Source organism: Mizuhopecten yessoensis, unplaced genomic scaffold (assembly GCF_002113885.1).
Source record: "Mizuhopecten yessoensis strain PY_sf001 unplaced genomic scaffold, ASM211388v2 scaffold4025, whole genome shotgun sequence".
Classification (NCBI taxonomy): Eukaryota; Metazoa; Mollusca; class Bivalvia; order Pectinida; family Pectinidae; genus Mizuhopecten; species Mizuhopecten yessoensis.
The window spans coordinates 197,932-225,227 of NW_018405338.1; the positions used below are offsets into that span (position 1 = coordinate 197,932).

The window sequence follows — 27,296 nt, forward strand, 5'->3', positions numbered from 1 at the left end:
CATTTGTGCGCACGATGGACGAAACGTTGTGCGATAACAATCGTGGTTGGTGTGAATTGAGGAATGCCTTAACAATATATACGGTTTCATGTGTAAACATATACACTTGATGTTTACGTATTTTTCTATATTCTAGCTACATCTATAAGCTTATCGTTCTGTCTATACTTTCTTAAATTTAGAAATTGTCTTTTCGGTAATTTTACAACGACCTTAATCGACACATGTAAAATACAACACAGTCCCGTTTACAGGTAAACATAGCCACTTTGTACATGTACCTGGATATTAGTTTCCATCCGCCCGGGGCACTTACATAACTCGTCGGGTAGGGCCGGGGATGTGAAAACCCAGGTGAAGGGGAGCTATAGGCAAACCGAACGCAAATAACAAATACTAAACGTCCAGTTGTGTTTTCATTACGGTATCGCATATCAGCGCTATGTGTCAGACACAGGCGAGGTAAAATTCCGTAATATTGATCTGGAAATTGTACTAAATCGCACAGTTGTGCGGAGAGAAGCGCACAACGGGGCGAATGATTGTTAAATCGCACAGTTGTGTTCACCATGTGTAGACGATGTGCGGACGGTGTGTAAACGATGTATGCACGGTGGGAGCACGCTTTTTTTTTTTTGGTGCGTTGTGCGGTCACACAACTGTAGTAATTTATACTTCTCACAGGAGCTGTCTCAGCTAACAACAAGTCAAATGCCACCTGGTGAATACCTCAATGTGTGTAGGCATACGTGTGTTTTTGTGATATATTTTGTTCTGTTTGTACGTGGAAAGCCGGCGTTTGATACACTTGGACAAATCAGTCCATGTATTGTATTGAAATGTCAGTATGCAAAATGTATCATGCACAAAATTTAAGAAATCAATAACGTGAGGCCAAAAGACACATCTATTTATAAAGTTATGATTCTTGCATTCTTAGGAAAAGCAATTCAGAAGTGACACGCAAACTCTCTCATAAACAGGAGAGGCAGGTTTGTTTCTACGGAGGAGATGACACTTAGTAATACGGAATCTAAAATTATCACGACTTTGCGATGATGATAATAGTAACACTGCGGTATAACACCTCCGTATATGCTTACAATGAGCAGGCTACTTAAGCATATTGTCATTTAATATAAGGGAAGCCACTCTAAGTAGGATCAAACGGTTACTTACAGTTAACTGTCAAAGACTTCATACTTACCCCAGCCAATCAGTAGAAGCCATTTTAGAATCGACTTCACATTCAAGACTACCGTTGTTCTTCGGAGGAGCTGTATTCCATCCGAAAGCATCAAACAAAAAATAGCCAGAAAAAGAAAGTGGAGGAGAGCGGCAATAACCGTACACCCAACCTGTAATGAGAAAACGAAAATGGAATAAAATAGAAATAAAATCCATTATTATTGAATTGTACCACACCTCACAAAAAGAAGCTGTAATTTCATTGTTCTTTCATATGTGAAAGATTATATACATGCAAGCACGTTATTTCTAAAGTCGACCTTGTTAATACGAATAAAGATATCACGAATTCACCGTTTATCTCGAAGTGTGCATTCTTAAAGTTTATTGAATTTGCCATGTTTATCTAACTTAAGTTCTTCACAACCTTGACAATACATGTACAACACACAGTTTGACTTACATTATCATCAGTTTGGTCAAGACCAGCCAGGAATAAGACATAACCGCCCGTTACTGCGACACATAGATTCACCACTAAAATACTCCTGTCATTCTTTACGTACCTGTAAATATAAAAAAAAATCCATCTCCAATGGACTCATACACAAATACATAAGCGCAACGAAAACACCAAAGTCGTTATTAGGAATTTGATTGCTAGCTCCAAATACTAAATAGTTCCATATGTGTTGACTGCTGAATAACATACTTACACCACAAAGATTCCGAAAATTGCAGGTTGCAGTATATTTTTAGTCAGTTTTATTAAAATATCATTAAATGCAAACCGTAGCCATTAGCAGTCATAGTTTGAACATCCATTCTAACTTACAAAGATCTTCGTATTTCCCTTTACTTGACGTCAGTCTTACCTTACGAAGTCATGCAGCTGTATTCCTTTAACATTTATCCACAAAACTAATATAGCCTACCTCCATAACATCATGTACACCACCATAGTAACGACCGTAGAAAGGATGGATAGGCTACACCCTGCCAGGGTTATAACTCGTAAACGGGCAATATCAAGCTCATTCTGAAGAAAATTATACGGAAAATATTGCTTTCGGTCCGATAAGATGGAAAATATGCTTGATACTTCATCTTCTGTTAAAGAAATATTCTTCAAATGCTGATGAACTAAATATATATATCAACTATTCAAGCTTATTTACGTCAACATATGATTTGTTATCATTCCAGAGTGATATGTGGCATGCACATCAGTACCAACAGAGTATGATAAGAGACCAAGAAAAATAGTTTCCTTCATTAAGCGATGAGTATTTACTGCTTAACAAAACAAATGAGAGGTGTAATTTTAAATGTATTAAATGGAAGGTATGATTTTCTTGTATATTTTATCCTTAAGCAGCTTTTGGAGTAAATAGATTCACGAAGAGGCAGCGACCTTTCGAATATAGACTCTCTATTTGTCATACAACATATTTATAAATATTGTTTTAATTAAATTCTTACTGTTATCTCTATGGGGCTCATCAAAACAGCAAAGTTGGTCAGATGATTACAAAGACATGTCCTTTTCTCTGCTGACCACATACATCCAACGTCTGACCAACCGATAGCCCCAGCCCTGCAATACAAAGTGGAAACGAAAAGGGTGTTATGGCATTTTACTTCATTTTGATATTTAATTGCCTTTCCCCCCTGCTTTTGCAACGTTCATGTTCATCTTACTATATTGCGGAGGTTTCATAAACTAATTCGAGCAATTTCTGTGTTTGATTATAAAGTTACTAAGAAACAAAGTAGAAATCACAGTTATCGTTTATTACCTATTAATTATTTATCGTTACTTGTTATTGTACCGTATGTGGTTGATAGCACACGTTTCATTACATTGAACAAGATAAAGTTTGAAAAAGCGGCAACATGATGAAAAGCAAAGAAAAGAAATGTTTACTTTTGGTTTTTGATTAAAAATACCCATCATTGGTTAAAAAACCGTATAAGAATAAACGATCTTCAAGTGGTGTAAATACAACTACATGTACAATGAAAATATGATTAAATAGGTCTGCCTAATCACATATTGTATCAGATGAACTTAAACAAATTCATTTCGTATTTGAGTAATCTCCCTTTACTGCCTTACATGCATATTTGCCATTTGATAATTGAATAGACTAAATGTATTTTAATCGTTATTGAATAATCTTACGTACGTGTCATTGAAGTTCCAAAAAACACATTTGATGTTGACATTTCCCGTCAGGTTGTTCTGTAAGCGATGCAAAAAGACAAAACTCGGGTAGAAAATTTTAAGCGGAACAATTCACGAATTTATCTTCAATATTAACGAAACGTTATACTAACAAAAAATACAAGTTGCTTCTCTTTTCATCAAAAGATTGGTACCTGTCAGCACCACAACAGATTTTTAGGTGTTTTTTTGACAAAATGTTACTTTAACGTGGATATTATAGGTATATCTTTTACATTATTGTTAGATCCAAAACACTATCAGTTATAAAATAACCCATTTACTACATAATATGTTACCTGTCATTCAAAACATTTTAAGTTAATCGTTAAAGTTACCGTGCCGCAATCTCTCAGACAAAAACTGCGGTTATAAAAAGGTTTGTCAAGTATAAGCGTGCGAAGCCTTTTCTCTACTGTTACTTTTCTTACTAGACGCAGAGCTGAAATCATGTTTATGTTATTGTCATGCTTACGCGTATTCACGAGATGGCACGATGGCAGAATTCAACGAATGCCGGTTATTGGTCAGACGTAATGTTAAGACCATACAGAGGTCTTCATATTGATTGATTAGGATCTATTATGGCATTTGGTATGCTTAACGACTTCATAATTAAATATTAATTATGATCATACGCGTAATAACAGAGGAAACGTGCCAAAATTTGACAAGCGATATCGTAATGATAAATGGGCCATTGGGGCATGCCTGACATTATGTGTATCATCGAATTCATTATGGCACGCAAGTAAAAAAAATCATGTCTTTATCTTTATATCTTTGACTCATTTCACATCGTGATTGTGGTATCAACGGAAAGTTGATAGCTTTTTTATGTTTGGGGATACTAATCGTATCCTGCTGATAAGAAAAAAGAGCACAGATTAGCGGCACGGTATCTTTAAGATATATATCGCAAAATTGGAGTCATTTCAAGTGCAAAATCATACGTCAGAGCGCAAGGAGTCGGTGTCAAATTTCAGGCTGACATTGGACGGAAGATTGCCTTCAACTGAGTGTTCGTTGATAACGGACAATGCAAGGACTTCTGATGGATATCCGCTAGCCACACTAAATAGAGAAAAAAACATGAGAATGTTGAGTTCGAAAAAGATATCAAATGATACAAAACAGTAAATGGGGTTTTTTTTACAAATAGCTAGATGATTATACATTATACATTAAAATTACGCAAAACAGTTGAAAACTTTCGATACAAATTTTCGAATTGGAATTCAATTTTCCGTTTAGATCAAGAGCAGAATTGCAAAAATAAAAACGGGTTTAGAAAATACCGTTCGCAGTACATTGCAAAAACAAGAGAAATATACAATGTATATATGTTGTTTATATCCTCTTTGATTTCGTTCATAAAATCAATATTGTGCATTTTCATTTCTTGACCGTCTGTTGTATGGATGCATATATAATATACATGTATTTTAGTAACTCTTGCACTAAAAAAATGTCAAATACCAATATAACGTTCAACAGACCGATTACATACTTTCATTTACAAAGATTTGTGGCTTATAACTTACCTGTTATCAGGAAGAATACTCGCAATGGTAGCATACAGAGCGGCGGTGAAAGTAACACCACCTGTCGAGTATCATATGTTAAATGATTATATCATCAAACTTATTAGAAAAGAGGTATCGTTTAAGAGATGCCTACTCATAATAAGAGAAAATCAGAGGGAATGAAATTATTTGGTATAAAATATCAAATATAGACGACATAACAGAGAAGTTATTATAATGGGAAGGTGATGGAAATCTGTGATAGACTCTATGAAAAGAAAATACCAAAACAATAATATGCAAATTATGTGGAACCTAACAATGCAGAAAAAACTGTTACGCCGGATATTTTGAACATATTGTCCTGTGGTGTGTTTGTAAGAGGCACGTGGGGGAAAAGTTTCTAATGTGACCAGTTTGTCATCATATCCGTTATCAGCCAATGATTCCGTTTTCAACATAGAGGCGGATCTGTATTATTCATATTAACGCCATCTCAGAATAAAACATATAACGTCAGAATTCTACTCATGTTGATACAACTTTGTTGTTGTATACGGAGTTATGTTGAATTCCCCCAAAAAATAGAGAGATACGATGAAGAATGACAAATAAATAAAATGAAAGCAAAACCATAATGATGATAAATCCGACATTTTACTATAACATCGTATGCAATCTAGTGCAGGTATGAGCATTTGGATATAGCAATTAGGTAGCCGTAACTAGACCGTGTTTCTGTAGGCTTGCACAGAACATACGAAACGTATTGAATAAATGTGAGATGATAAATAAGTTAATCTTGTGATTAGCAAGCAATATTGCTGCTTGAAGTCCCCTGTGATAAAAACATCCAGCAGCCCGATTCAACAATAAATGAAATGTATATTATGACTGACGTAACTTTAAAGGACATGGAAAAACTCACCAGTGTGTCCGTCTCCGAGGTTAAGCGTTATTTCGTTTTGTAAATTGGAATTACTAGATGATATTTTTGGTCTAAAACATATATTATTGTTCGAAATGCTTTTGATTTCAACAGCTGAAACAGATAAAAAGGATAATAAATAAGCTATTTTGAAACATGAACGTCAAATGTCAGGTTATATAAATCTACGGTTTTGAAATTCCAGATTATAATTTAAAAATAATTTTCTGTCATGTGTGTATCATATATGGATGTTTCTCTCTAATTTTAAAATGTTGTGCAAAATTAATAACTCGGGCATTCGTGTTTGTCATTTATTTTATGTATTATTTCTTTATTCCTTTAATACACTTGACTATAATATACATAATTAATTCTATTCTACCTCGCCAAATCAATTCATGAATATTTCGCAGTAACCTCTAACAGAAAATCGACATAAATCGTACGTTTGACTGCTATATCGCAAGTACTATATCGAAAGCAGCTTTCACTTTCCCTATGTATATTACGAGTGGTTCCGAATGTCCTTTGTTATAATTTCCATACAAGACTACAAGTTCCCTTAATGTGGATTTCCGTGCCCCCATTCCGGCCTTCAGAAGATTTTAAATTGATAAAAATTGTTATCATACTTATGCTTAACTCTATAACTTATTTTTCCGTAGTTATCACTGTACAAACATAATCAAGCAATAATCTGTGTTGAATGACCAATGAAAATTAATGTCACAAAACAAGCGTGATCGAATTTCCCAAAATAAAATGTCAGCGAATGAACATTTAGCTGTAAAACTTGTCGACTATTATTGACGAGAGACATAGGATATTGAAATCATTATGTACCAAATGGGTCGTTCCCATGCAAAATCCGTACAAGTATGTATTGTACTGTATAAATACATCATAAATATATTCCTATCAATGGATTTATCAAACAAACTAGGGAATGTTTATCAAACAAACTAGGGGAATATTTACCTATGTTGCTCCCTTCGATGATAATTTGTTCGCCTACGGAAATCTTATTCCCAACAGCATTCCCTAGCTTTTCTACTGTTTTCATCAGATTACTTGCATCAGTTGAAGATGACTTGAAAAATAATTTTACATTCTATAAACAACTTTTTTTTTCACAGGTTATAAGTAAGGTGTAATACGAACAATGAAACTTAATTGAAATTAATATCAAGGAGAAACCAAGGCCAAATATCATCATGAAATATGAAACTATTTTTAGGTAGTTTTTGTGCTAAAAATAAATGATAAAATGTCAACGAAAATAAATTAAACATAAAATGTAAAACTGATGATGCAATGCTATCAGGTATCAAATATTCGATTTAGATAATCTTGATTCCACTCAAAACACACGACGCATGTTATAACTCAAATAACTAATCACTTTTAGCAATACCCTACAAAAGTAAAATAAATATATTAACCGATTATAAAGACCCAGGCAATTTCTTTACCAATTTATCTCGTGTTTATGTCCGTTTCAACAACACTTTGTATAATTATTTAATGCCTCAATAGGGAAGAGCCTTAAATATGGTTATGGGAGAAACATATGTGATGTGTTATATCAGTGTGATAGAACTACATATATAACATGTATCAAGTTACTTGAAAACAAAATATATCATACGTATCAAAATACTAAAAATATATTTACAGTTGAACATGTATAATTCATGAAAATGTATTTATGTACTTGAAATATAATAATAAGTTTTAATGTATTAGAAATATATATTGATGTGTATAAATGTACAAGAAATATATGAATATGTAATAATGTACCAGAAATATATGAATATGTATTAATGTACTAGATATATATGAATGTACATTCATGTACTAGAAATAAATGAATAAAATGAATGTACTAGAAATATAAATGAATATGTATTAATGTACTGGTATTATGTATTACATTCTTACCTGTTTGTTGACATCTGTCCATGTTTCATGATTAGCGGGTGACAGCATATTGTCGATAATTTTTACAAAATTCTGAAATTATATGAAACGTTACACTATTGGGAAGCATATTTCTATTTTGCTCAGGCTATGGGGTGATAAGTCATGTTGAGGAAGTGTAAACTGGAAAGATGGAGTACTAGCCATCAGTGATAGATTTACTCGTGCTTATCTTGAACTATCACCGCAATAACCTGACCATAATAGAACAAGTATCACCTCAATAACCTGACCAAAATAGAACAAGTATAACCTCAATAACATGACCAAAACAGAACAAGTATCACCTCAATAACATGACCAAAATAGATCAAGTATCATCTCAATAACATGACCAAAATAGACCAAGTATCACCTCAACAAACTGACCAAAATAGACCAAGTATCACCTCAACAAACTGACCAAAATAGACCAAGTATCATCTCAAAAACCTGACCAGAATAGAACAAGTATCACCTCAATAACCTGACCCGAATAGAACAAGTATCACTTCAATAACCTGACCAAACTAAAACAAGTATCACTTTAATAACCTGACCAAACTAAAACAAGTATCACTTCAATAACCTGACCAAACTAAAACTAGTATCACTTCAATAACATGACCAAACTAAAACAAGTATCACCTCAATAACCTGACCAAAATAAAACAAGTATCATTTCAATAACCTGACCAAACTAAAACAAGTATCACTTCAATAACCTGACCAAACTAAAATAAGTATCACCTCAATAACCTGACCAAAATAAAATAAGTATCACCTCAATAACCTGACCAAAACAGAACAAGTATCACCTCAATAACCTGACCAAAATAGAAAACTACTCCTTACATTTACAGTATTTTTCTTGTATGGATCAGAAATATTTTATACACCAGTCTTACCAGTGGAGGAAAATAAAATGTATTAACCTGCGATCAGTTAAAAAGCAAGTAACAGCCTGAGCCTTGTTTAAGCCTTAGATACTTCCGTCTACATCTACCAGTGATGACGTCACACAATTGTGTCTTAATCATGTGCATGCATTTCAATTCAAATATTTGCATTGCTCCGCCCTTTTTTTATCTATGTCAACGTCATGGAAACCTGTCACGGTCTATAGCATAATTTATTATGCATTTTTTAACAGATAAACGTAAGCCACACTTATTCAAATGAGGTCTTATCATGCCTTTTATGAATGTTAAGGCATTACAAAATAATATATTTTGGGATTGTTTACTATTTTTGAAATATAGGTATTAGCTTAATTGACAAGATAATAAGAATCAATCAGGATTATAACTTGCCTGCGTTACGTTTGGAGACACACAATGCTGATCGATGACATCAATTGATGCGTTGAGGACAGCGTAGGCCGCGCTTAAATCTCCAGACGATAGTTCAATGCTGTTTCTATTTGATGTTGATGTTGTATTCTCTAAAAGGTCTAAAACGTTGTTGATCTCACTGGGGTCGACTACACCATCTTTTATCCCATTGATCTAATAAAGCAACGATATTGTTAAGGGCTATATCATTTGTTTCCTTAGAGTTCAAACTTGAACTTGAGCTTGATTTGTGTTTGAGTAAAATATATTTCCTTTTATTGCAGCCACAGTGTGAGTACAAATCAGAGTCAAAGGATAAACAAAGGCACAACCCTCCTTAAAACAACAACATAGGAGACGGTGACCAGATGTTTCGAATGATAACCTTTACGTCACTTTACATGGATCTCAAAATGATATAAAATGTCTTCCTGAAAAGATAACGAGTTTAGTACATAGGTTCTCTACAATCAACAATTCAGGTATGTTGTATCAAATACCATTGGAATAAGCTTGATATATATAATATCTAAGCTGTAAATGTTTCGTTAAATCCACGGTAGCATCAACCATCTATAACTCCAAAGTTTAATTGGTATTTCGATACAAAATATAATTGCACCTCATATGCATAACTTACGCAAAAATATATCGACTCAATCAACTTCAGCTATATCTGTAAATGTATCGACAAATCAGAGTTTATGGCATCCATCTTTAATCCAAATACTTAAGATGCGATCGTTTGATAAAAAGCATACCCCTATTAATCACTTTTATAAAGTATGGTGAGGTTTGGTAAAATCTAAAAAGAGAGACTACGGTAGGAAACTTGATGGAAGAAGGGGTTTAGTCTAGACGTTTCAAAAAGTATACAAAACTTCCGTTGGTTATGTTATATTGGAAAAAACATGCAAAATAATGCAATATAATGTTAAACATGTACAAGCCAATTTATCTAATCTAACCAATACGTATATAGTTGTCCCATAATTCAGATTGCGCTTTGTGAGACAAATGATCCTTTTCGGCCGTCTAACAATGCACAAAGCTACAATGTACTTTTGCTGGGTAAGAAGTGAACTTGATTACCGATGCCGCTGTTACCAATTTTAAGCTTGCATAAACTTTAAAATAATGGACTTTTAGTTGTGTTTTTTCAAGCTGTGACACTTGAAGCCCTGAATTTTATATATGAGTGGTATTTCGTCTTCAATCGAATTTCGTTATCTGTTAATTACCGCCTATTTATTTTTTGATGATGTATGTTTTTGTAAATGACGTGAAAACAATTCTATATTTTTTTCTTCTCCCTATTATAAGTGAATAAAAACAGTAACCTGGTCTAGGGCGTTGTCGATAGCTTTTCTTACACAGTTGATGAGATTTGTTTTCCCCCAAAGCCCGTCAATATTGCAGACTCGTGTTGCAGAACCTGAAATATAAGTAAAATTGTAAATCGAATTAAATTCTTATGTTTCGCACAAAAGTTGTATTCCTTTGTCCAATTTAAATGCATTTGCTTTAACACATGAACTAACTACATGTACATCAGAAATCTATTCAAAGATGTAGCTGAATATCGCTTATGTAATCAAGCATTACAGTCGTTTGTAGGCGAGTTCTCGGAATGATCTTCTATAATTAATAGCATAAAGGAGGGTAATAACAAATATCAAAGATCAAGATCAAAGTTGTAAAAACACCGAATTATGTTTCGTTTAGTGCTGGTTTTTATAGTTTAACAAACATTGGCTATTTGAATTTTGTGATATTGAAATAGTTCCTTCTGTGAAAAAGATTAAGCTATAATTATCCCTAGACACACATACCCAGATGCGAATTAAGTGGAATTTTTAACGTCCCTGGTGACCGTATTTGTTGTTTTTCGGACCCGAAAACAGCGTATTTTCTATTTGACCTAAATTGAACTGACTGCAGGCATGGCAGATTACACAAAAGATAACATATTTGTGTTTGTAATTCAACTCACTGTTTGGTTTGACATTGTCCCCAATTTTTAATGCAAAACTGTTCCCCTTTGTTATGCATGCACACATTCCGTATTTCATGTATTCACATTTTGAAACTATTTAGTGGAATTGTTCTGTGTCGTCAATCTTTCAGGTTTTCTGGTTAACGTTTGCTTAACTTAATTGCACATACTCGTAAATGTATGCCAGAGGAAAATGAGTCTTTCGCTATTTTTCATGTTAATATGGCGTTGATTGTATGCTGTAAAGAATAGTACAGAGTATATTGTTTTCGTTCGTCAAAATAACTCTGCTTATTCTCAATTCCTTCACGGGTATAGGTTGGGCATTCCTTGCTCCTGTTAGTTAATGCGGTTGTTAAATCAATAGGGATTTAAGATTATCTTTTGTAATCTAGGCAAAGGTCACTCAAGCCGAGGATAAATTATTTGAGTTCCAGCACGAGACGTAGCTGACTGATGAACCTTTAATATCTTATCTTTAGGGTTGATTTCTTTTCTATCAACATGACAAAAAAAGTGATTGGCTAATTTGTGACCTGCACTTTACTGCCGTAAAATGTTCCAAACACTAAAAGTATGCTACAGTATCACGCAGGTTGACGGTGCGAGCTTCTTGTAAAGTAGTGACGTTTTAAACATATAGGCGTATGCAAGCTGTCATTCCCTTTATAGATGAAGAAAAGTTTTTTAAACATTTTGAACTGGAAATGCACATGACATACCTACCTACAAACCCGTCTGGGCATATCATGGTCAGTATTTGTCCTGTTGGTGTCTTGGTCCACACTAAACCGTTTTTATCCGTCGTCTTTGGGCAGGTGAAGGCATCTATCAAACAAGTCAGGACGACGTTAATAGATGGTAGAATATAAAAGAAATATACGACAGCTTCATCACACAAAAACGAAACTAGAACTCATATGGAATAAAATTATACCTTTACAGAGAAGGCACCAAGGTGAAAAGAACGATATCATAACATTATATAAACCTCGGGCAAAAACATAGTGCATGTATCATAAAGGGAGACAATTCGTATGTACTATCCTGACAGAATAGAGTGTCTCATACTGTAATCTTGTATCTTATTTAATTTCGTCGGCGGGATTTTGTCAAGATTATATATATAAACTTTATTTATTTTACAACAATTTTGAAATAAGTTATTTCAACTTATAAAAATCACTCTTGTTAGCCCGGATATTAGCGCGGGGGGGGGTGTCTTATTGTGGAAGGAAACAGGAATATCCGGAGAAAACCCGCGTTGTCGGGCAGGTGACCCCACACCTTTTCACGTCCGACCGGGGAATCGAATTCCGGTCGCCTTGGTGAAAGGTAAGTGGGCTATCCGCTGCATCACTCGACCACCAAAGATTATTTAGTGAAACTCCATATATAACAAGAGGCCCAGGGCCTTGATAGCTCACCTCATTTTTATTTTTATTTTTCAACCTGTTGAATACGATACATGTTTATCAACAAAAGAGTAAGAAAGTCTTAAAGCTGTTAAAATAGGCTATGAATTGTGTGGGTCTTTCTTGTAATATCTTATTGCTCTTAACCCATGAATATTTGTGAACCTTTTTGGAAGATCGGAACATATTCTATCGATCTGTACTAAGATGGTTGTTATAGCCATTTATTCGCTTCTCACACGTCATATAATTTGAAAGCATTAACAAACATCGCAAAATATCATGAGCTTGACCTGGCCTCTTTTATTCTTCTTCAGAAGTAGTCATTAAAACGTTTTAGCAAGTTTACACAAATGACCTTGATATTAAGTTTAATGTGATTAATTTGAACAAACTAGATATCGTAGCTTGCGATGCCAAAATACAGTAACCCTAGGCTGTTTGGTTGTTTAAAAGTTATTTAACAATTTTTTAGCTATTGTTTCTAAGGAATTGGGTCAGGGCGATTCATTTGAACAAAATTTCACATAGTTAGCCTGTGACATTGAAGGTTATTCAAGGTCATTTATTTCTATATAGTTCAGAGCTCTCCACTCTAACATATACATTACCAAATTACACCACCCTAGGTGTCTTGTTTGTTGGAAATATAGGTCAAGGCCATTCATTTGAACACAATTGATGGTACTTTTTTCCAAGCCGCTACTTACCAAATATCACGTCACTAGACATTTTGGTTATTCAGAAGAAGTCGTTAGTTGTTTTCAACAAATATTATCCATGCAGGCTTAAATATGGATGAAGGTCATTCATTTGAACGAAATTGATAACAGGCTAAATATCAGCCCCCTTGGCCTTTCGGTTATTCAGAAAATGTCGGTTTTTTCTTTTAATAAATTTGACCCAAATGACCTTGAAAACAGTTCAAGGTAATTCATTTTAACAAACTTGGCAGCCATTTATCCCAGTATGCTACATACCAAATACTATCAATCTAGGTCTTTGGATTATAAAGAAGAGGTCGTTTAATGGGAATTATTGAATCCGGACGGACGGACGGACAACAGACGGACGACGGACGGTAAATGGAGGGAAATGTATAGAGGAATTCTAAAGAAAACGAGAAAAAGGGACAATGAAAGATATTGGCTGTAAACGAAGTCACAAATGAAACAAGGGGCATTATATCGAGGTTTTGCTCCTAATATATACATGTTTGAGTTACTTTTCATTGTAGAACAGACTGAAAATGTCGTTTTAGGCTCATGGAGATTGCAACAAAATGTTTACAAGACATATTCATCTAGCAGGTACATTATAGCATTCATTAGAGCAAAAATGTTAATTAAATTTGAATTGAGGGATATTAGTAGATAAAACCATTTCAGGATATTGGAAATGGTACTATTTAAATTCGAAATTACCTTCAGTAAACACATACAGGAAACTTGAACTCTTCTTGATCGTGGTAGTGTTGGCATTAAATGACATAACGGTACAGGTGTAACTACCAGTGTGCTGTTGTGTAATGTTTTGGAGTTGAAGATTGGACACTCCATCTTTAGTCGATGGATAATCTGTAATATAATGAAAAGCTTCCAATTTTTTAGGAATTTTCCAAACGGAAAACAATATAGTTTAATAAATAGCACAGCCGTAAAAACATAATTCAGCGTTTGAAATATGGCACACGTTGTCATAAAACTGTAAAAGCATTTCAGGTTTAATCGACGGAAATGAAAACAAATCTACTTCAAGTTCATTTTCTGATATATTTTTCTGATAAACTTTTTTTCCGATGTCTCTTTTTAAAAAAAGGTTTTTCGCTTTACATCATATGCTTGGGTATGATATTGACATGCTATTTATAAACGTAGTTAATTTATCGGCATACGAAGCATAAGCATAAATCAAGCCCTTTTTTCGATTAAAACGATTTGTTAACTGCCTTTGTTCTACTATGCAGATATCAGTTACAGGTTAATGTCGTATCTGAGCATTTAAACGATGAACAGACGAATAACTTACCTATTTGTGTTATAATTGTCCAGACAATTGTGGTAATATATAGACATAAGTTAAAACTTATGTCAAAATGTTCAAAGAATACGTCAATAGCTTTTCAGATTAAATCGAAATTTTCTTTACAAATTTTTGTCAACACACGCAAATCGGTTAGCTCTAAGGAAATAACAGAAATACTGTTTTCTTAAGCCACGGCAGAATTTTAAACGGAAACGTTTATAAACCAAACCACTGACATATATGCCAAAGTCCACATTTTACTTTTTCTAGTTGAATGTAGTTTGTGCTCGGTGGAACAAAGTAAGGCGACTTCAACATGTCGAGAAGTAGTCATATAACAATTGCAGTCGGTTTTCCATAACAATATTTGCTAAAATATTCATTATTTATATCTAAATTTTGATAGAGTAGTTACGCTTTATATACTTAAATCGAACACTTTGAACAGCAAATTAAGTCTTGACAACAACGAAATTGATGACGTCATAATACAGATTGATAATACATTGCAATAAAAAAGTATGCAGAGCAAATGTAAATACAACAGCATAAAGTGTTATCCATAATTCTCACCATAATTCGGCTACCTATATGTGTGTTTGATACCGCCGATGCTTTATGAGTCCACGACATAGCCCTTATTGACTTCAATAATAGTTTACTTAGTGTTTGGAATCAAGCTTTTGACAAAACATATATGAACCTTATTTATAAAAGGACAATTATAAAAAAAGTTATACAAAAACTTATATACGCACTCTTGTGACAAACGAATGTTGGAGCACGAGCGGTCTTAATGTTGGAGGAAACTGGGACTAACGGAGAAAACTCACTTGGTTTGGCAGGTGACCCCATACCTTTTCACGTCCCATCGGAGATTGAACCGCGGCCGTCTTTGTACAAGGTGAGTGCACTATCCACTGTGCCATCCAACCATCCGATACGTTTGATACATGGACATTTCTTTACATATATGCAAGTACAAATTGCAGCCTATCATGTAATATCCAACTCTAGCAGAGCCAAAGACGTAAACACCAAAACAGAACAGGGGGGAATTATATACATATAAATATTACAATGTGTTTGTAGTTTTAACCTTACCATGCAGTTTGGACTCATTTGATTTTCCTATTCCACTAAAAGTCCACTTAAATTCAAGGTCGCCGATTTTTTTATAGTCAGGAACTATACACGAAAGTTTGGCTTGACCTCCAACCTCCACAGCGACCGATGCCGGATTCATGCGAACATGTAGTAATGGTTGAACACGAATGGCAGCTTTAGTGTAACATTTTCCTATGTAGCAAGCTCGCAATGGTTCTAGGACAGAAACACATATTAAGAATGAAAGATTTTCAATATTTTGCTATAATTATACGTGATTTAATTTGCATAAAATGATTGAAATTAAGGACTTTGATATTTTAATTACATTAGATATGCTACAATAATATGTGTAGTGAAATCGACAATAAATAAATACTCATTAAATCATGTTGTCGATCCATTTTATTTTGTTTTTGCTCTATAACCGTTTCTGGGCTATCATGCTTGAATAGTCGATCGCAAATGAACTTCCTGATGATTCGTCTTTTGGACCAAAATTATAAACATATTTACAAACGTTAGGTGATGTTTGTTTAATGTATTCGTCTTAAAACTTACTTTCATCCAACACTGATAGGGTCTGGAATGTTAGATAGGACCACGGGAATTCTTCCTGAGAATAATTGGACTGTATATGTACTCTGGATGAGTCCTTTCTAATATTGCTAGTATTGAGGTCGCCGATATACCATTCTATTTCATGCCGAATTGAAGATGACACACAGCTTAGATTTACTGAAAATATTGCTAAAAACCGTACAGTACTCCCTTCGATGGCCATTACAGGACCTGATATATAACCGGGTATGCTGCAAATTTCTACAACAAAAAGATATTATGTTTCAAAATTTGAAGAAAAATCATGAAGCTCCCCCTTTTTATATTTGTAAAGTTTAGATTAATAATTCGATAATATGTTTCAGCAAAAATCTACAAATTATTTCAAAGCATTCTTTCGAAATATATATTAATATCAAGGTAAGCAGCTTCGTTTTGCATTGCAAATAACAAATAACCAGGGTTTTTATATAGATATAGGGAACTTTTGATCACGGTTCGTTACCAGTATTTCCTTTTCAATAATTTGGTTTCAGTTTCAAATCCATTTAGAAAAATTGGAACATATTCCATGGTTTTTTTGTGTTCATCTTTGACCGTTTTGATTCCGAAAAAAAAACAATGTTTGAATAATGCACAAGCTTACCGCCCAATGTCTCATCTTCTACAGAAACGTTCTGTTGAATACCGCTGGGTGTCGAAGCGATTAACTGTGTGTCTGCTGAAGTTTCCGGATTTTTAACAAAGATATCAGCCATAAAAAATAACATATGCTTACTCAATACAATCAAAACATGAGAAGTAGTTTCTAAGCAATATCTGCAAATTCGGGAAAGTTCTAATGCATCTAAAGATTTAACAAATAAGAAATACAAGAATGCAATAGTTGAAAAAAGTCATGGACCTGAACTATAAATAAAAAACACAAAAAGATGAAAGATGAAAGATGTTCGCTTATCATGTTCCTACGTTGTATTAGCTCTAAATTAGATATATTTCTTTTTGAGCTTACAATTGATTTCAAAGATAAATAATACATATTATATATTTCACTTTAGAAAAAAGTATTTCAACAGAAACAGAAAGTTTTTTTAAAGTAATTCTCATGGGATTTCGAAATAGATATTATGTTTTTAACCGAAATTGTACTATTACACCATAATTTACGTTTAATTTATTTTTTAAACGCCAGTTAGAACGACCACGTTATATTTGTCCTTTACTCCAAGCATTAAATAAAAGGACTGTTTGAAACTTTTTCAGTTTTAGGTTTCCTATGTTTTCTTACATTTTCTTCACCTTTGCACGAAGTGTACGGAGGACTTTTTGCAGTATAAATGACATATTGTGAAACATAACTGATTCAACAGCCTGACTTACTTTTCAAAGATATAATTTCAGGAACGAATCCCGTTACTCTGTAGATTGTATTTAAGTGTGAAAGTATGAATACATATAGGTTATACAGTGTTACTAGTTACTAGTCTATCGATACAAAGGTCCTTATTACCTTCTGTGATCATATCAATATGTTGCGATGGGGCACGTGGGCTGGAGTACATGACCGACCTTCCTTCCCCTGGTTTTACACTGAGGTTCAAACTGGTTGTTGTTTTTTCTGTTACTCTAACCTTCGATGGACTGGGTACTGTAAATTAAAAAAAAAAAATATAATAATAATAAAAAAAAAAAATTGTATCACATATTTGTAGATTTGATTATTGAAAAAATGTTAGGAATCAAAACTGCAAATAATCCACACTTTTTATTTCTGTTATTAGCTACTTTTTATTCATTGAATAAATAAACATCATCAGTTTGCAAATTTTACTATAAATCATCATGACCTGTGTGACGTCATAGTGCATTGCAATTGTTTCACGATTCATGAATCACGAATAATGTATTCCTACGGAATATCATGGTTTTCCTTGATATGATATTGAACGTTGTTGGAGAAAAAGGCTCCCAAAATCGTAATGGTTGATTATCGTGTTTATCACGTTTCTCATGTTTATCATGATTATCATGTTTATCATGTTTATCATGATTATCATGTTTATCATGTTTATCATGTTTCTCATGATTATCATGTTTATCATGTTTCTCATTAGTTAATTTTCAAATTGGAAAATACAATTTTTGAAAATTACCTAATTCGAGCTAAATAAACACGATAATCAAACATTTCGAATTGGGGAACCTCTATATGTCTAACATACGCGAATTTTTTTCTGTATATATTCATATAGTTCCCATATTTGTTTTCATAGCGAGATTACAAAAAATATTTTCAGAACATGTGATTGACACGAAAGCACCAAAGCGGGAACCAAGAACCAGAAAATGCAAAACAAAAAACATGTAAACTCACGTGTTGAGATAATCATCCCATTAAGCTTTGCTCTGGTACTCAATATATTGTTGGCTATTGTGAACACGGATATGTTGTAAGAGGTCCCTGGCAGAAGATCCGGTATAGATAGCAACACGCTTTTATCAGATATGTTTTTTGACTGTCCAGGATGTAGCACGCTGAAGTATACTGCGCAGAACGTGTCATGATGGCCTGTTCCAGGTTGTACCATTAGAATGACACGAGTTGTCCGCCGATCCACCACTGTGACATCACGCGGGGGATTCGGTACTAAACATTTAAAGTAATGTGTGAAAATTAGCACCAATTGGTGTAAAATATCAAAAATGAATGCAAGAGCAACAGTTTGATAATAAGTAATTAGACTAAATAATAGAAAAGAAAAACGAACAAAAAAAAATCTTCTACTCATGATTTGTGTGAATGAGTATATAGTCTTCTTATGAGAGTGGAAAAAGAGCATAAGAATAAAATAGTTATACAATAGAACTCTTGACTCAATTGGCATTTACATTGCATTTGGTCGTTAAAACTGTTATTAAATTATGTAACTTGAACGTATGCAATGGATGGTGATTGTTTATGAGATAATTTTAATAGAGTGAGTGTCCTAAAATATTATCTTCGAACATCATCAACTAGATGTAGTATTCCTAAACATTATCTTCGTGTTGATAAGTATGGATTATGAAAAGTTCTTTTTACACAACCAATGAGATTTTCTATGTGACGTTTTGATGACTAGAACGATATGTACACTGTCATCTTCATCAGAAAAATGACCAGTGAAGCGTATGCACACAAAGGTGTAAAATATGTACTAGTTGTCCACAAAATCGATGTCGATTTGCCTACGCTGTAAGCGTATGTACAATAATTGTTATTTATGTACCGCAATGACTCGATTCATCTACGCTACTAGATATAGTATTCTTCTGAGCTTTATTACATAACCTAGATATTTAAGAAATGTTGGGTTTGACTTTTTATTAATCAATGCATGATTTTAAATTTAGAATAGAAAATGATATGATAGAATGTAATACATTATATCATAATGTTACATTACAAGATCTTGTGACGTCATGTCTATTGGATGATATCCATACTTTACAACATACATGTATATATAAACAACCATTCGGCTAGCAATAATTATACAAAGGTAAAAGCACTTTTAGGTTAACTTGCTTTCGGGACAAAATAATTTAAGGAACATGTGTGCATTATATATATCTTCCTGGATATATAAATTGTTTATGACAATTAGTCAGTATGTATGTGACAAAAGAAATGTTATATTTAAGGGCAATGGTAAATCAATACATTCAATATTAAGGAGTATCCAAGACATTGTGAATTTTTGTATTTATAGAATATCACAAGCGGACGTTTTTCGCTAGTTTCGCGTTTAATTAATCAGTGCGATAACATGCACGCGCAAATATACAGTGATAAATATATAGCAATAGTTACTGTGCTTCATTTCAAAAGCAAAATTTCTCTATCGTGAATAGTTGGAAGAGATAAGATTCGAAATGTCCCTTTTCTAGTATATGTATGTTGACTAAGTATTTGTGATTTAACTGTAAACTTACATGTATATCCTATTGCTCCAGTGTAAGTTTTACTTTCAACGCCGACGTCAATTGACTTCACATGGAATGCGTATGCGCTCCCCGGAACCAGAGTTGCAGGAGTGGTAAAAATAGTACTTGAAGCATTTTCGTTTGCATCAACAGGGATTGAGTACACGTCGTAATCAACTTTATATTTTGTAATGACGTCATTGTATGGAGCAGTGATGTTAATGGTGATAGTAGTTGTAGTTTGAGCAATGGCTTCAACAACTTCCGGTGGTTCAGGAAGATCTTTGAAAGAAATACAATTATTTAAAAAAAAATATTAACTTTATCCATTTTATAAAAATTATGAAACAAAATATGTCTTCTTTTATTAATCACTCTTGTTAAAGATAAATCTTTAGACCATCACTGTAATCTTAAATCTAGATATCATTCTAAAGTATCTGCAACATAACCAAAGTTTGATAGTGAAAAAATTGCAATCACTTTATGTAATAACATTTCATCATAGTTCATGTGTGAAAGTATCAAACAGTATCTGTTTCAGCCTAATTATGGATGTGAGACCATAAGTGTAATTATCAAAGCTTATCAACAACAACAGAGAACATATATGTGATTCATAATCAGATTAATGGAAATGATTCTTCTGTAACAAACACAAAATTAAGAGATCTGTGTAGAAAACGTACCTAACACTCAGAAGATATCGTCTTGTCAAAGGACCAGTCGGTCCTGCAACGCTGCGACTCATTGAATACGTACACTAATTGTGTATAAAGGAAAATAGATATAACATATATCTATACTTCCAAACTCATGAATCTTGTTGAAGATACTCACTAGATGTCCTCCGGAGAGAATTTTCCTTTGTATGACCTAACACAAGAAGGACATGGCACTGAAATAATAAAACGAACATACAATAAAGTGACAAAGAATTTGATACGCAATAGAAACCACACGTATTTGGTAATGTATTTGTTATTTATCAATGATATTGACGGTTCTAGCGTTATTTATTTGACGAAATTTACCCTGAAATGCCGTTTAGTCTCGCCGTGTATTTTATGGAAACTTGATGTAGCGGTATCAATCATTGAAATATGAGTATACAGAAATACGCCCATCAACATTTTCATAGTTATAATAATAATATATTAATAATTCGAGGTTCTTATATACCGCTTTATCACAACCTAGTTCGTAGGTCGTCTCAAAGCGGTTCATAAATTATCTTATATAGATGCTTTTGTAAAAATTAAACCTTAGATCCCCAAGTCCTACTTACAAAAAAATACAAAATGATGACAAATTTCAAGTCGAAGCCGGATAAAGACCATGACACTCTAAGGAACAACGATATCATAAAATTCCATGATGGACAAGAGAAATGTACCTTAACACCATTTAAAAAAAAACATAAAACTTGTCAATACTTTTCTTCAACCTGCATATTTGAGTTGTCCGTCAGCCGTTGGCATCTGTAATGGTAATCATGATGTTCAAAGCAAACCCTTTAACTCGTTCACCCCTTAAGACACATTTGAACTCTTCCAATTCAAATGTTGGAATAGTTCATTATGACATTCAGGGGTGAATGCGTTAACACCGATCGAATTAGTACTGCGACATGTTGACACTGTAGTTAGGGGAAACATATATTTATTATCAAGCCGGGCAAGGGGTAAATAATCACGATCGAAGCAATAAAAAGAAATGTTCAGCTTATCGAACAGCTTAGTAACAGGCCGTCCCGGTTGATCATGTTGTAAGATTTGGGACATTTGCTGATGCAGAAGAGTCTCTAGTAACCTTGATTCCAATATCAGGAGGATAGATACATTCGTCGTGGTCATACATTACTTGTTATTTAAAGACAACACATTTCAGGTTATCTAAAAGTGAAATTAAAGGACTAAGAAAAAAAGAGATTCATGATGAGCTCTTTAATGAATGCAACCGCGTTTTCAAACAAGTAAGAACTAGGTTGTGATAAGCGGTATATAAGAACCCCGAATTATTATCATCCTCACGGCTTGATTCTCGGTCTATTTTATTTTATAATGACATAGAAACATAACTGATTGGGTTTAACATTGCATATGCTTTGAAAGTACACCACGTGTAGTATTTCAGCTCAATTTGTTAATATAGTCCGAGACTTTCGCCAAGTCAATCATTTGCTCTACGCCAGAAAAATCCATATTCGCTCGTGTTAATTTTTCCCTATACGTATGACACTGTGTTTATTACGTTATTAACTAATATTCGCTGTGATAATAACTTGTCTTTTACATATGGTAGAGCGTATAAAATGCCAAAAGTTAACGAAAATCTGCACCGACAATTTCCTGGTAAAGAGTTATCACATTATTAATATGTATAAGTGGTCCCTCGAATATCAAAACCGCAATTGAACATTATCTCAAAACAGGTTAGAGAATTGCTATAGATATCAAAATGATAGAAAACTATGTCTGCTAAGAAAGATAAAATATTATCATAATAGGATAGTATGCAGGAACCTTTTCTAATATAAAACAACTTTCAAACCAGATAAAAGAACCTAAATTATAAAAAAAAAGTCTACGGTTGACGTTTGTTGGGTTTAAATATCAGTAAATATTATCTTTTATGATTTTATTGTGGCTGGTGTAAAAACAAAAAAGAAGAAATTCTGTCAAAAGGAAAAGTAGTATTTATGAATTGGTATATAAAGCTATATATCAATTACAAAACAGTTTTCACTCTGAATACAATCGCAGATACATTTTAAAAACGGAACATTCGGAAGCCCTCGTATTGTGTTATAGTGAAGGCCGATATGCAATCTAGCACGTGCGATGAAACTAAATTGAAATTAATCAAATGTTAAGGTCGACCGTAAAATATATGGTGGTTTTATGACGTAGTAGAATGAAATTAATAATCGTTTATGAGTGTATTAAAGTTGGAAGTGGCACTTTGGATTTAGACAATCTTGCATGAATAAACCTAAGCCTGTAGCCTTCATTAGTTAGTTTATCCATCATTTCATCATTTCGTATTCCATCACAATTTGCACAAAATGCTGTTTTCCAAAACAAAATACTGAAATGGCATACAACTAACCAAGATAAAATAGATAACTTACCAAGCCAGTTATAAAAATCGCTCTGTGTATCTTTGTTTCCATCTTCACAACTGAAAATATATATTACACAATGTCGTCAGATTAAGATTTGTCAATCCTTTTCAATACTGATAACGATCACTCTAAAGAGATACCTCCCAAAGAGGGGCACACGAAGCACAACGATTGGCTGCTGGCAGAATGTCAATATGCCCGTAGCTATGATGTCGTCTGCAGGTGAGGGGTGAGACAACGCTAGAAAACACGTCAATCACATGATGATACAGGTCAGATTTGTATCAATGTTCTTTTTTTAAATGCTCTGGTACATTAAATATAATTACATTGTAGTGTGTTACGAAATGATGGTCGTACTAATCTGCGCCTACTTTTTCTATATTGGTAACTCTGTGATAAGCAGTGGGTATGACGGTATGGTTATTCTAATCCACGTGGATATGTATATAAACATCAGTATTGTTACAACGTTCCGACGTTGTATGCTGGTATAGAAAGATTACCTTACTAAGACCATGATAGCAGTTTTGTTGTTCGAATGGTGCGGTGGTTCGCGCACTTGCCTTTCATCAAGGCAGTCGGGGTTCGATTCCCCGATCGGACGAGAAAAGATATGGGGTACTCCGGTTTCCTCCAACGTTAAGACCACCCGGGCGATAACATCCGGGCAACCAAGAGTGATTTATATAAATTGAAATAACTTATTTCACAATTGTTGTGAAATAGATAAAGTTTATATTTATAGCAGTGTTGGTTATCTCAAAACCTCATACACAAGTGATAAAATGGTCCAACTTCTATAACTTGGCCTAACTAGCGGTTTTAGGCCTCCTGGTCCGGTACGTTAACACTTCTATAACTAGGCCTTACTAGTGATGTTAAGATCGTCCTGGTCAGGTACGTTAACACTTCTATAACTAGGCCTTACTAGTGATGTTAAGATCATCCTGGTCCGGTATGTTAACACTTCTATAACTAGGCCTTACTAGTGATGTTAAGATCGTCCTGGTCAGGTACGTTAACACTTCTACAACTAGGCCTTACTAGTGATGTTAGGATCGTCCTGGTCCGGTATGTTAACACTTCTATAACTAGGCCTTACTAGTGATGTTAAGATCATCCTGGTCCGTTACGTTAACACTTCTACAACTACGCCTTGCTAGTGTTGTTAAGATCGTCCTGGGTCTTTACGCTATCACTTCTTAAACTAAGCCTTACTTGTGTTCCTGAGGTCAGCCCTGTCCGGGCAAAGTTGTTCAGATTTCTTTCACACTTCTCTTACGGTAGGGGACACATCCAACCAGTTCCATAGAAAATATAGCGTTGGAGATACGAATTCCTACGATAAATGCGTTTAATTTTAACTTGTAGACACGTGGTGAAACAGAAGGTGGACTTCGTTAAAATTTCCGTTATTATTAGATATTAAAATCGATTGTTATACATTGCTTGGTTTTATCTATATCATCACAAGTTCTGTTTGTTTTCTTTCGCCTTATTTGTTTACAGGGATGATGATAATGGGATTTTCGTGTAAACATCGTATCAATGTTTACACAACCTTGGGTATGTTATGCTGGCACAACGAAATAATCTCGTCAAACTGACTCTTAATAAAATAGAATTCCTCTCTTGAAGATTTTCTTTTGAACAACACTTGTGTCGTAGCATCCTAATAATCATATATGAGAGTGTATAATTTCCTAAGATTTCTGTACACGTTCGTCGAAAAATTTCCTGTCTATCTCCCGATGTCAATAACTTGAAAATTACATTAAAATGGTGGCATATATGTCGCGATTTGAGTGAAATAACGATAATTATAATCGCCTTTTCTTTGTGAATTAATGAAACAAACAAAACAAGATCTCAAATCAAACTCATTGCGTCAATTTAAAGAGGCCTGACTCTTCATTTTTCAACGCTTATCATTGCCATTTTCCCCGGTAAAAATTACATTTCGTCGCGAAATAACAACAGATTTTGTATTTTCGCATCAAAAATCTTCTTATCTATGCTACAATATAACGACGATTGCCATTATTTTGCCTTACTGATCCACTTATTTTCACTGCGAATTAAAATATTCTTCGTTAGCATGAATTTCAATTATTCTTTAACTAGCCAAGAAGCTGTAATATATTTTTGCTGGAGTGGACAGAGTTACTGGGATCACTCGGGTCCGGTAGTTAAAACTCCTATAACTAACGGAGTCACAGAGTTACTGAGATTACTCAGGTCCGGTAGTAATAACTCCTATAACCAACGGAGTCACAGAGTTACTGGGATCTCTCAATTCCGGTAGGTAAAACTCCTATAACTACCGGAGTCACAGAGTTACTGGGCTCAATCAGTTCCGGTAGGTAAAACTCCTATAACTACCGGAGTCACAGAGTTACTGGGATCAATCAATTCCGGTAGGTAAAACTCCTATAACTAACGGAGTCACAGAGTTACTGGGATTACTCAGGTCCGGTAGTTATAACTCCTATAACCAACGGAGTCACAGAGTTACTGGGATCACTCAGGTCCGGTACTTAAAACTCCTATAACCAACGGAGTCACAGAGTTACAGGGATCACCCCGGTCCGGTAGTTAAAACTCCTATAACTAACAGAGTCACAGAGTTACTGGGATCTCTCAGGTCCGGTAGTTAAAACTCCTATAACTAACGGAGTCACAGAGTTACTGGGATCACTCAGGTCCGGTAGTTAAAACTCCTATAACTAACGGAGTCACAGAGTTACTGGGATCACTCAGGTCCGGTAGTTAAAACTCCTATAACTAACGGAGTCACAGAGTTACTGGGATCACTCAGGTCCGGTAGTTAAAACTCCTATAACTAACGGAGTCACAGAGTTACTGGGATCACTCAGGTCCGGTAGTTAAAACTCCTATAACTAACGGAGTCACAGAGTTACTGGGATCACTCAGGTCCGGTAGTTAAAACTCCTATAACTAACGGAGTCACAGAGTTACTGGGATCACTCAGGTCCGGTAGTTAAAACTCCTATAACTAACGGAGTCACAGAGTTACTGGGATCACTCAGGTCCGGTAGTTAAAACTCCTATAACTAACGGAGTCACAGAGTTACTGGGATCACTCAGGTCCGGTAGTTAAAACTCCTATAACTAACGGAGTCACAGAGTTACTGGGATCACTCAGGTCCGGTAGTTAAAACTCCTATAACTAACGGAGTCACAGAGTTACTGGGATCACTCAGGTCCGGTAGTTAAAACTCCTATAACTAACGGAGTCACAGAGTTACTGGGATCACTCAGGTCCGGTAGTTAAAACTCCTATAACTAACGGAGTCACAGAGTTACTGGGATCACTCAGGTCCGGTAGTTAAAACTCCTATAACTAACGGAGTCACAGAGTTACAGGGATCACTCAGGTCCGTTAGTTAAAACTCCTATAACTAACGGAGTCGCAGAGTTCAGGATCCCGTACCACTGCCCAAAACTAAGTGTTGGAGACCCGACATGACTATAGCTTTGATCTATCATTTCTGAATTGAAAACCATGCCTTGCGAAACTTTTATCAGAAATTTTTAAATGAAATAAATATTTATTATAGCAACAACTGAGTAGAAAATAGTGAGGCTAGACCGAGATTCGAACACTAGACTTCAGATTGATATACTATCGCTCTGTCCGATTCAATTGAGCTACCTGGTCAATGGAAGTGTCCTGGCCCAACTGTGCTACATTAAAGTCAAAACGGAAGTTGAAGGGCGGTTACTGTATTTACGAAAACGCACAATACAGTGGTACGGCTATCCTTAACTAAAAATACCGGCAATATTACGCTGATTCGTCTGACTCAGTCACATCATTTCTATTCCGTGGATGTTAATATTTGTATTAGGAGGTTATCTTCAATTGACTTAAATGTCAACAAGATAACAGAAGTATCTTTACATC

At 34.4% G+C, this 27,296-nt stretch overlaps 1 protein-coding gene across 2 annotated transcripts in view; it reads right to left on the reverse strand.

Annotated features, from left to right (window-relative positions):
• LOC110448368 (adhesion G protein-coupled receptor F5-like) overlaps nt 1-24,734 on the reverse strand; it is a 31,447-nt gene extending 6,713 nt beyond the window's left edge. Inside the window, exons 1-23 of one of the 2 annotated variants that reach the window (XM_021494558.1) lie at nt 24,587-24,734; nt 23,372-23,421; nt 21,079-21,136; nt 20,248-20,520; nt 18,647-18,919; nt 17,783-17,920; nt 16,919-16,993; nt 16,273-16,533; nt 15,709-15,927; nt 14,004-14,156; nt 11,891-11,992; nt 10,509-10,603; nt 9,148-9,342; nt 7,817-7,888; nt 6,851-6,962; nt 5,870-5,983; nt 4,960-5,020; nt 4,369-4,489; nt 3,378-3,433; nt 2,671-2,785; nt 2,124-2,227; nt 1,652-1,754; nt 1,208-1,358 (exon numbers count right to left, since the gene is read on the reverse strand). In XM_021494558.1, the coding sequence (XP_021350233.1) occupies nt 1,208-1,358; nt 1,652-1,754; nt 2,124-2,227; nt 2,671-2,785; nt 3,378-3,433; nt 4,369-4,489; nt 4,960-5,020; nt 5,870-5,983; nt 6,851-6,962; nt 7,817-7,888; nt 9,148-9,342; nt 10,509-10,603; nt 11,891-11,992; nt 14,004-14,156; nt 15,709-15,927; nt 16,273-16,533; nt 16,919-16,993; nt 17,783-17,920; nt 18,647-18,919; nt 20,248-20,520; nt 21,079-21,136; nt 23,372-23,413 (2,893 nt within the window). In that variant the 5' untranslated portion in view covers nt 23,414-23,421; nt 24,587-24,734. Of the gene's footprint in view, nt 1-1,207; nt 1,359-1,651; nt 1,755-2,123; nt 2,228-2,670; nt 2,786-3,377; nt 3,434-4,368; nt 4,490-4,959; nt 5,021-5,869; nt 5,984-6,850; nt 6,963-7,816; nt 7,889-9,147; nt 9,343-10,508; nt 10,604-11,890; nt 11,993-14,003; nt 14,157-15,708; nt 15,928-16,272; nt 16,534-16,918; nt 16,994-17,782; nt 17,921-18,646; nt 18,920-20,247; nt 20,521-21,078; nt 21,137-23,371; nt 23,569-24,586 lie in introns of those variants that run through there. The other variant, XM_021494559.1, reaches the window with a different exon arrangement.
• Nucleotides 24,735-27,296: the final 2,562 nt, after the last annotated feature.